This window comes from Tupaia chinensis, unplaced genomic scaffold (genome assembly GCF_000334495.1).
Source record: "Tupaia chinensis unplaced genomic scaffold, TupChi_1.0 Scaffold000392_1, whole genome shotgun sequence".
NCBI classification, from domain to species: domain Eukaryota; kingdom Metazoa; phylum Chordata; class Mammalia; order Scandentia; family Tupaiidae; genus Tupaia; species Tupaia belangeri.
In genome coordinates, this window is record NW_006159894.1 from 4672467 (window position 1) to 4683913 (window position 11447).

The following is an 11447-nucleotide window of genomic DNA, read 5'->3' on the forward strand; positions in this document are numbered from 1 at the left end:
GGCCTTTTCCATCAGGGCTCTCTTGTAATTCAAGTATCAATAATTTGCCTGTTTTGTAATTAGAATGATGCATGTACTCATTCCCTCTCTGTCTGGTTCTCACCTAGGCTGTCTTGGAAGTGCTTAATAAGCACTGATAGTTTGTCAGAATCCTTATTTTCCTGATATTTTTTCATAATCCAACTTTCTGATTCATGAACTCTATGTCTATTTATTTACAGCTTCCTTTTTTACTTGCCCGTCTACACATTTACAAATCACTTCTCAGCACGCATTATTTTTGTGGATGGCTCATGTCATTAATTGAGAATTAATTCTGCAAAATTGTACTCTCAAAGGGTCGTAGGAGGCTTTGGTGTGGCCTCTTATACTGACTGTAGAGGATACCAGAAATACATATGAATATCAGTCTACTTGAAAAGAATAGAAGATTGAGTTTCGACAGGTTGACTTACAAAAATTTCAGTTTCATATCAAAATTCACCAGTGTTGCAGAAAGAGATGTGGGGTTATGGAAAGAATGGTAGCTCTATTACGTATGTGCAAATAAAACAGATTTTTCTTTCATGTTTTGAAAAAAGGGTATGCTTTCAATTTGATAAAATATCCTTGTCTCACAGGGACCCTTTCTAAGCAATTGTAATTAGAGAAAATTTCCCTCAAAGAGCTTTTGTAGCCATCACATTCATTTTGCAGTAAAGGTATCATGGGCCAAGTTTAGGATGTTTAAGTGTCAGTATCTTGAGATCCCGGACAGGGTTTTACAACTTTGGAGTGTTCTGTAGTAATCCTCTTAAAATCTATACTATCACCTTTGTGGGTTAATGTATTGTGCAAAGTTCTTTTGTTTGAAACAGATGTAATAGAGCTTCATTATACACAGATACTCCAAAAGGATGAACAAGGTAAATGACTGGAACGTGTCTGTAATACAGAAAATGGAGCACTTTCACTATTAGTGGCACAATCAGCTTATGCCCAAGGGCAAATGCTTTGAGCATTCTTTTTTTACATTTTTCTTTGTAACTAATTCATGCATTCTTGAATTCATAGTACCTTGATCCATAAGCTTGGGGGCTTTTTTATACGACGGAGGCTAGATGAAACACCAGATGGTCGGAAGGATATTCTCTACAGAGCTTTGCTCCATGGGGTACGTATGGTCTCTAGTTATCCTTAAAGCCATTGTGTTAGTTATCACAGTGGAAGGAAGAAGAGACTTGAGTGAAAGTTTTGAAAAACTGCTGTGTGAGTAATCTGAGTAATTATTGCTTGGGTATGAATTTGATGATGATTTTTTTTTTTGGAGAGGTTTTTGTTATAGAGCACATACGCTCACCAGGAAGACAGAGGGAGACAGCGAGACAGAAAGTGAGAAATCAACCCCCAGGGGGATGGCCAGGCTGCCATCCCTTATCCTCCATTCTCCTCTCGGGTGTGCACCCGGCGTGAGTTTAACCCCCAGGTCTGGGACTCGAACCGTGGTTGACTACATGGGAGTCAAGCGACATAGCCATTACGCCAACTGCTGGTCCCTTGATGATTTTTTTGTTGTCACCAAAGGATAGCATTGGCGGAATGGCTTAGCTATAATTAGTATGATAAAATATTTTGTCATTAGTGAAGTTACACGTTTTTTCTTTTGATTTTTTAAGATTCAGTTTTTGTGAGCTCATTCTAAGTTGGGCAGCCTGAATTCATGTTTTACTTTCCCTTATACTCTCCCAGCATATAGTTGAGTTACTTCGACAGCAGCAGTTCTTGGAGATTTTCCTGGAAGGCACACGCTCTAGGAGTGGAAAAACCTCCTGCGCTCGGGCAGGACTTCTGTCAGTTGTGGTGGATACTCTGTCTACCAATACCATCCCGGACATCTTGATCATACCTGTTGGCATCTCCTATGATCGTATTATTGAAGGTCACTATAATGGTGAACAGCTGGTAAGGAAACTGCCTGTCTAGGTCATCTTTGCTTGTCTAGTCTTGCTTTTGGATTTAATACCTTGCGTTTAGATTTTCTTTGAGAATTAAGTAAAAGTATTTTCTTGTTATTTTCTATTTTGAAAGCACTGTATGAATCTGGCTCAGTGGGTATGGTGAAGTGGTTTGCTCCTATGGTGGTGGTTCTTTTTTTGCTCTTGGAGGAAGTGATACAGTTAGATGTATTAGTTCTGGCGTTGGTCATAGGATTGGGAAGAGGAAGAGTGAAGAGCACTTGTCATTGGGTTGTCCTGTGCACGGTGGGAGGTTATCTGTGGGCTGTTCTCCCCTGAGCTTACGTTTCATGTGCATATTTTAAGTTACACTTGAACTGTTGAGGTCGAGTCAGCAAAATGACTACAAATTAATTTGAGAAGGAGCTTTCTTTTTTATATGCTAGTTTACACATTTCAGTCATTTTTTCAGTAAACGTACTGAAGTAGTTGCAAAAGAGTTCACAAATCATAAGCATGTAGCTGGAATTATCACAAAGTGAACACACCAGGTAACCTGGACCCAGGTCAAGGAATAGAATGATCAGGATCCTAGAAACCCCCTTGTGCTCCTCCTGTCACTCTCGCCTCAAGAATAACCACTGCCTTTGACTTCTTACAGGATAGATCAGTTTTGCCTATTTTCTTTTTAAAACATTTTTCTATAGGGCATGTGCGATTGCCAGAGACCAGGTTGCGGGGGGAGTAAATAGAAAAGCACACCCTGAAGGGATGGCTACACCACGATCCCTTCTCCTCTTGATACTGGGCATGAATGCACATGCACAGATACCCAGAGTGTTTTTCAAGCTGCCTATTTGGGATTCAAACCACCTTTGGCCACATGGGACCCAGCTGCTTTAACCACCATGCTACCTGCTGGCCCTTAATTTTGGATTTTGTATAAATGGAATCATTTGTGGCATGTGGTCTTTTTTTTTTTTTTGCATTTGATTTCCTTTGCTGAAGCAGGTGTTTGTGAGATCCATCTATGCAGTTGCATAGTTGTGTAACATTCCAACATATCGATATAGCACAGTTTATTCTGCTATTGAGAAAAAGCTTGGCTGTGATCATTCTTGTATCTTTCTCTTGATGACCATTTGCTTTCATTTTGTTGGGCATGCACCTAGAAGAATTGATGGGTCATAAAGTATATGTATGTGTTCAGCTTTAGTAGATACTGCCAAACACTTACCAAGTGGTTTTTACCAACTTACCACTCCTGTCAGCAGTGTGAGAGTTCCAGAGGAATTTAGTTTGTTCTTATTTCATGTGGAAGTCTTGGGCAGAGTTCTTGTTTCAAGCTTACTGCTCCACACATATGAGAAGTTCAAGGATACTTGACAATCAGAGCCTTTAAAAATTATGTGCTAGACCTGGATTTTTATCTGTATGGCACTCTTCTTATGTGGTAAGAGTCTGTTCTTGTTGTGTAACCTATTCGTCCTGCCTGTGTCTCATGAGGGCATATCTGGATCTTTGTGTCCAAGATATGGCCTGTCATTGTGCTTTATGTATAATAAATGCTCAGTAAATGTTTGCTAAATGAATCACGAGCTCAAAGGCCACTGTGAGACTGGCTTTGGCACTCAGTAACGTAATGTGAGATATTCAGATCTCAGATGAGTGGCCTCTTCAGAAACTTGTTTTTTATCAAGAACCGCAGAGCAGTTTTTCAGGCAATTGTGTCATTTTCTCTTTTACTAGTTTGCTGTATTTTTGTGAATTGTGTGAACATCGTGCTAAACAAACTAGTGTTAAATGTTCTGTTTTTCACTGAAAAAATAACCTCCCCCAATAACATGATTGCACCTATTAACGTCTCTAAATACTAAACATGTTTTGACGGGTCTCAGTTAATGAATACTTATTTTCCTTCTTTATTCTTCATCATCTTTTTCAAGGGGAACTGCCAGTGTTCTTAAAAAAATTATTCTGTGGATAACAAAGTATCTGTGTATGTGAGCTATATTTTTCACTATTTTATTCTTTCCCTACCTATTGGAATTTAGGGCAAACCTAAGAAGAATGAGAGTCTTTGGAGTGTAGCAAGAGGTGTAATTAGAATGTTACGAAAAAACTATGGGTGTGTCAGAGTGGATTTTGCACAACCATTTTCCTTAAAGGTGAGTGTCTTTTTTTTTTAGGAAGATTTTTGCTATAGGTTGCATGTACTTACTGGAAAGACAGACAAAATGATAAATCATCCCCCAGGGGGATGGCCACACCACACTCCCTCCTTCTTCATTCTCCTATTGGGAATTTGGGTGCATGCTCACATGTGCCCTGTGTGAGTTTCAAGCTGCTGAGTCCAGGACCCGAACCATGGTTGGCCATGTGGGAGTCCAGCAAAATAACCATTACATCATCTGCTGGTCCTTAAAGGTGACTGTCTTAAATGAAACTGCATTGAAGCACTGACCTGGAATCAGAAGATCTGGATGCTGGAACTGGCTCTAACACCACTCCTTTGTGTGATTCAGGGCCTTGGTTTCCACTTCTGTAAAGTGAGGAATCTGACAAGAGTGGTGGTTTCTAAAATTTTTCTACCCAAGTATGCTTATAGACAAAGGAGAGTAAATGTCTATCTTTGGGAATGATCAAGCTTCTCATTGATTGCTATTTTTTTTTTTTTAATCACAATACTCACCCTTCCTTCCTCCCTTCCTTCCTTTCTTTTCTTTCTTTCCTTTCTTGGCTCTCCAGAGAGACAGAAATCACCCCCAGGGGGATGACCATGCCACAGTCCTTTTCTTTCATTCCACTCTTTGGATTTGGGGCACATATACACACATGCCCAGTGTGAGTTTCAAGCCCCTGGGTGTGGGACCCAAACTGCAGTCTGCCATGTGGGAGTCCAGCATGTTAATTACTATGTCATCTGCTGACCACATGTTGTTTTAGATGTTGTGGTTTTTTTTTTTTTTTTTTGAGAGGTTTTTGCTATAGGGCACGTGCACTCACCAGAAAGAGAGAGACAGAGAGACAGGGAGAAATCACCCCCCAGGGGTGATGGCCACACCGCAATCCCTTCTCCTCCATTCTCCCCTTGGGATCTTGGGTACACATGCACAAGCGCCCGGCGTGAGTTTAAGCCGCTGGGTCCTGGACTCGAACCATGGTCGACTACATGGGAGTCCAGCAACATAGCCATTATACTAATTGCTGGTCCCAGATGTTGGTATTTTATAGTATGTTTTAAGATGTCCTTAGTGGAAATTTTGAAAAATATTTCCTTTCAAAGATAGGTACAGTTGACAGGCTGGTGTCGTATGCTATTGAATAGATTTCAGTACCCCACGTTCCAAGGGTTTGTGCCATTTTCACTGAGAATCCTGAGACTGACAGGTCCTTGTTGTTTTAAATTGTAAAGATTTCCAAGTTGGTAAAGGAGAAAGGGAAGGGTGGGTGAGGAAGTAGAGAACTCAGGGATAAGGCACAGAGGCCCTCTCTCTCATTTTGTTTGACTTTTTGACTTAACTTTAAAAGAGTCTAACTGCTGTGCTAGCATTTTCTAGACTTAAATGCTTTTGGCTTTTAGGAATTTTATCATTTCTTACCACCTTTTCTTCATTTTCTATTTTTTAAAACTATTGCATGGATCCTCTCTCTTATGATTTTCTTTGAGTTGAGCATCTTTTGAATATTATGTGATACTGGGTTACCAGATACTCTTTACAGAAGTAAGGTTGTGTCAAGTATCATTATTGTTATTATTGAGAAGGTGAAATAATTTCAGGAAGATGTGAGAAAAGTTATAATTTTTCTTTAATTTGTAAATGATGTTATTTAAATATAATGCTGTCCTTTGTGTCTCCAATCTGTAAATTTCAGGCTTCCCAATATTCTCTGAATCACTCAGGACTTGGGAAAGACGTTCACAATATGGAAAGTAATTCCCATGCTCCGTCACATGACATACTGCCTAAACAGCTCCCTTTTAACTTTGGAAATATCAAATTATATCTTATATGTTGATGTGAAATAAGACAATGGGAGTAAAGATCACGCTATATTTTGTTTTGTTTTATTTTCAGGAATATTTAGAAAGCCAAACTCAGAAACCTGTGTCAGCCCCGCTTTCCCTGGAGCAGGCGTTGTTACCAGCTATCCTTCCTTCCAGGTAAGATTTGGGGACATTTTTTACACTAATTCGACTCTCCAGTATCTTGTTATTTCTTACATTAAAAATAGTTTAATTTGATTAAGAATGTACATCTTCTTTTCACTTCCCAACTCACGTAAGTTTTCACTTGGTTCAATGATACGTTCGCGTTTTACTTTGGTGGTTGTAGAATATTTGCATATGAAATATTTTTGATTTTGTGAATCACATAGGAGTTCTTATTTGATTTAAACTTTTGAATGTTTGAACTGAATTAGTTTTGATAGTAGCTTAGGTTATACACATTATATAGGTGAAACCTAGCAAAGAATTTTGCTATTTGAATTTTCCAGAATTTACATTGAATTATAACTTAGAGAAATTGAATATGAAGTCCCTCCTTTAATATGTGGGAGGGTCGAATTAGCAGAAATGTTTAAAAAGGAATCATCTTGCCATCTGCATTCTTTCTACCAGCTTATTTTGGAGGAGACATACTAATAGGCTATTTGGTCATAACTAAGTAACATGTTTTAGCCAGGAGAGTGTTTTACACATATTAGTATATTGTGGAGAAAATAATTCTCATAGAAATAGTTTATTTCTGATTTAAATTTGAAATATGTAGTATTTACTTTTTTTTTTTTTAAGGAAATTTTTACTATAGGGTGTGTGCACTTGCTGGAGAGACAGACAGGGGGATTTAAAGTGAGAGATCATCCCCCATGGGAGATGACCACACCGCAGTCCCTTCTCCACTCTCCTCTGGGGATTTTGGGCATGCATGCACACATGCCTGGCGTGAGTTTTAAGCCCTGGGTCTGGGACTCTACTGGTCCCAGTATGTAGTATTTAAAATATCTGATACATTTATAAGTTAATCCTATATAGTTTGCCTTGTAAAAGAGTGGGTTCTAGAAGGTTGATTTTTAAACTTTTTTTCAGACCCAATGATGCTGCTGATGAAGGTGCAGACACGTCCATGAATGAGTCCAGAAATGCAACAGATGAATCCTTCCGAAGAAGGCTGATTGCAAATCTGGCTGAGCACATTCTATTTAGTGAGTAGAACATCTTTAGCTGTACAGTTCGGAATGGGGATGGTGCAGTGCAAGCCGTACAGGCTTGCAGTTCAGCGTCCTCTCCACTAGTTCTATTACGTCCTTCACAGGTGGCGGTAGGAAAGTTATTAGAAAGAATGTGGCACTGTGGGATTTGAGATGCCGCGAGTAAGACATCTCACCCAGTGCATGATTATTAGTAGCTGCCTGTGTGGTGTACATATGCTGGCTTAAGAAAACATATTGTCAAAGTGAATTTGTTGCTTTTCTTCCCCATGACTATGTTTTCTTGAACTTATTTGTGGTACACCTAGGTGTAAGTGGCATGTCCCTTTCTCCTCTGACCCAGTGAGTATTTTTATTCAGCACATACTGAGGGGGTATTACGTGTAAAGCTCTGTTTAGCTGTGGGAAATATAAATTGAGTATTTAATGGTTCTGCACTCAAAGAGCTGTGCTCTGCTCAGTGGGAGAGCTGTACACAAATGATTGAAGTGGGAGTGACCCAGAGTGGAGTTGAGTGCAGAACCCGCCCAGAGTTCCAAGTTGCAGCATGTTTAATGTTACAGAAGCTGCTTTGAGTCCCTGGGACTCAGCCCTGGTGTGCTCTCCCTCCAACCATTTCCTGGGCCACATCCCTGGTCAGACTCCTGGCCCTTCCTGCCAGTGCTCTTGTGGAGGCTTTCTTTTCTCATCAACCCTGTCTCGCTCCTTCCACCCTGGCTGCTCCTGTTCCTACTTGACTCTGGAACAGGAGATTCTTTCTTAAGCACCTCCAATTGTGTCTCTCACCTACTTGAAATCTATATGTAAAACAAAATAGAACAAAACAACCCCGCCCTTGGTGTTGAAGAGTTGGAAAAGATGAATTTAGTTAGCAAAAATCCATTACCCAAATAACTAGTGGTGTTTACTTCTAGTCTCTAAAAATATTGTTTATGGTTTTGTATTGTGCTATTTTCCATGTCTAACATAGTTATTCACGTTTAAAAAAGCTTTTTATGAACATTCTTTTTAATGAATATAAACAAGATACTGAGTACTTTTTTTAAAAAAAAAGCTCAATTCGACTTCAGTTGTGAGTACAGTATTCATAAATCCATTGCCAGCTCTCAGAAAACTCACACATGATGTCTCCATTTCAGATTATTCCACTGATGTCTTCACATTGAATTTATATGGGTATTATTTTTCTACAAATTCCAAGTGTTGGGCTATGCACTGTATTTATTTTCAAATGTATTTCCTCCTTCCTGCCTACTTCTGGGCCATGATGGAAAAAATAAATGCAAATATATTGAGTACTCATGACAGTGGGTGCTGTGCTAGGTCAGTGAGTTCATTTTTACACAGCCTGACCAGCTAGGTAGTAATTCTGCCAGTCTTGATGAGGCTCAGTAACTTAAGTAATTTTCCCCAAGTCATGACATCAGTGTAAAAGATTATGAGCCCAGATTTTTCTGACATCAAATCCATCTCCCCACCACCACCATAGCTTCATTTTACTTTGGTAAAGAATACCTAAAAGAAGAGTGAAAGAGAGTTGTGGTTGATAGCAGACTTCAGCGAGGAAGAGTCAGGAAACAGGGAAACGAGATATTCTGTAGAGCTTCCAGAGCAAGCTCTTACTTTGGGTCTTGGTATTTCAATGCAAGTGTCTCTTAGTCTTTTAGTAATTGCATTCTAGGGGCCTGGATGAAGATGGGCCTGTGGCAGGCTGTTACGTGATGAACAGTGATCTCCAGTGAGGGACTGTGGTATAAAACACTGTGTAATGTTATAACTTTCTTTTGGTAAATCACCATTATGGGAAATGTGGTAGAGAACTTTTCTACATTTAAAATGTAGGTACTTTTAAAATGTTTCAGCTCTATTAGAAAATGACCATAATTAAAACTGTATGTTTGCGTTCTAGCTGCTAGCAAGTCCTGTGCCATTATGTCGACACACATTGTGGCCTGCCTGCTGCTCTACAGACACAGGCAGGTACGTCTGCAGTGTCACCTGGAATTAATCTCATGCCGGGCGTGTGTGTGTGTGTGTGTGTGTGTGTGTGTGCCCACAATATCGAGAGAGGAGAGTACTTTCTGTCTCTCTCTGTTTTTCTGGCAAGTGCATGCGCCCTATAGCAAGAACCTCTCCAGGGGACCAGCAGTTAGCGTAATGGCTATGTCGCTGGACTCCCACATAGTTGACCGCGGTTCGAGTCCCGGACCTGGTGGCTTGAACTCATGCCATGCGTGTGTGCGTGCGTGCCCAAGATCCCGAGAGAAGAATGGAGGAGAAGGGATTGCGGCGTTGCCATCCCCTCTGGAGGGTGATTTCTCGCTTTCTATCTCTCTGTCTCTGTCTGGTGAGCGCACGCGCCCCATAGCAAAAACGTGCCCTCTCCAAAAAAAAACAAAAAAAACAAAAAAAAACACCTCTCCAAAATAAAAAAGAAACTAATATTTGAGTGTTAGCATGTTTTATCAGCTATTCATATACTAACTCAGAAGTGGATTTGGCCTACTCCTGGTCAGTACCATACAAAATACAGTAAAATAAGGTAAGGACCTTGTCCAGAGGAGCTTACAGACATGGTAGAAGAAGAAATCTACTGTATATGAAAAAAAAAATCAGATTGCTTTATATATGTGTGTGCGTGTGTGTGTGTATGCGAGATATTATTTGATTAATATAAATGTATATTTCATTGCAGTAAATATTCTGGTAGATAACAGTTTCTAAGCAATTTGATTTGTATTTTTTTTTTTTTTGGAGAGGTTTTTGCTATAGGGCGCATGCACTTGCCAGACAGACAGAGAGAGACAGACAGAAAGCAAGAAATCACCCCCTAGGGGTGATGACCACGCCGCAATCCCTTCTCCTCCATTCTCCTCTCGGGATCTTGGGCACACACATGTGCCCAGTGTGAGTTTTAAGCCACCGGGTCCGGGACGCGAACCACGGTCAACTGCGTGGGAGTACAGCAACACAGCCATTACGCTAACTGCTGGTCCCTTGATTTGTATTTTTGAACCCACACTCTACCCTCCCACAGTGTTCTTGTCTGAGCTGTTTGATGGGGTAGACCAGGGCTATCTTGTTTGAAGACATGCTCTGAAATAGTGCCAAATATAGGCTCCAAATGTTTGTTACAGATACGTAAAATGAGAGAAATTCTTGTGGTAAAATGAGCACTTCTTACTTTTAGATGACTTCTGTCCCTTGTGATCTTACTGCTGATATATCATGTGACTAGAGTGTTCTCTGGCACGTGGGCTACCTTGACATTCCTGAAGGACCAGCTTTTTAAACAGTTTTCTTACTTGCTCTGCAGTAGTGCTCTGGTCCTATCTCTGTTCAGGAACGCCATAGGAAGAAGATCGTCTTTGGGATGTAGGCCTCTTGGCCCTTTGAAAGTAGATCGTCTGCTATCATGAGGCCATTTCTGTCTTTGTCTAGGGAATTGATCTCTCCACGTTGGTGGAAGACTTCTTTGTGATGAAGGAGGAAGTACTGGCTCGTGATTTCGACCTGGGGTTCTCAGGAAATTCAGAAGATGTAGTCATGCATGCCATACAGCTGCTGGGAAATTGTGTCACGATCACCCACACTAGCAGGAACGATGAATTCTTTATAACTCCCAGCACAACTATTCCTTCAGTCTTCGAACTCAACTTCTACAGTAACGGGGTACTCCACGTCTTTATTATGGAGGCCATTATAGGTAGGTCAGGCCCTGGAATATTCTTATGCAAAGTGTAAGTGCCCAAAACACATAGGCGTGTCTACTTTAATTTAATTAAGAGCTCCTCATTTGAGGGAATGCATTGCTGTATTTTTAGTTCTCAAATGCAAATGTAATCTGCTGCTATATCAGCATTTGTGACTATACTGAGTGGTTACTGAGTCACTTTATGCATCGTATTACACTTGTTACTGTGATGGAGAGGTATCTTGCTGTCCAGGAGCTGAAAATCTAATTGAGATGAAACCTACACAGAGAGAATTCAGAGGAAGGACAGTAGAGTAGACTGAAACCCTTGGGAAGGTCTTTGATGGAGTTATAATCACATGGAATCATGAGAGTCCAATCTCGTGGGGATTTACGTTAATTTCTCCAGCAAATGGAGATTTTTCTCCAGCAAATTATCTTTGATATATTAACAGTTTCGTATGGTATTCTGAATTATTCCAGCCAGTTGACGTTTTTCTTGGAGATATACAGCTGGGGACTTAACTGTTGCTTTTGTGTCCTTAGCCTGCAGTCTTTATGCGGTTCTGAACAAGAGGGGCTTGGGAGGGCCTGCCGGCACCTCC

The 11447-nt window shown here is 40.4% G+C and overlaps 1 protein-coding gene across 1 annotated transcript in view; it reads left to right on the plus strand.

Annotated features, from left to right (window-relative positions):
- Nucleotides 1-11447, plus strand: part of GPAM (glycerol-3-phosphate acyltransferase, mitochondrial) — a 38773-nt gene that overhangs the window by 16846 nt on the left and 10480 nt on the right. Inside the window, exons 8-15 of the mRNA XM_027773992.1 lie at nucleotides 1054-1153; nucleotides 1729-1941; nucleotides 3989-4102; nucleotides 6014-6099; nucleotides 7027-7142; nucleotides 9058-9128; nucleotides 10590-10854; nucleotides 11389-11430. Of these exons, the coding sequence (XP_027629793.1) occupies nucleotides 1054-1153; nucleotides 1729-1941; nucleotides 3989-4102; nucleotides 6014-6099; nucleotides 7027-7142; nucleotides 9058-9128; nucleotides 10590-10854; nucleotides 11389-11430 (1007 nt within the window). The remainder of the gene's footprint in view (nucleotides 1-1053; nucleotides 1154-1728; nucleotides 1942-3988; nucleotides 4103-6013; nucleotides 6100-7026; nucleotides 7143-9057; nucleotides 9129-10589; nucleotides 10855-11388; nucleotides 11431-11447) is intronic.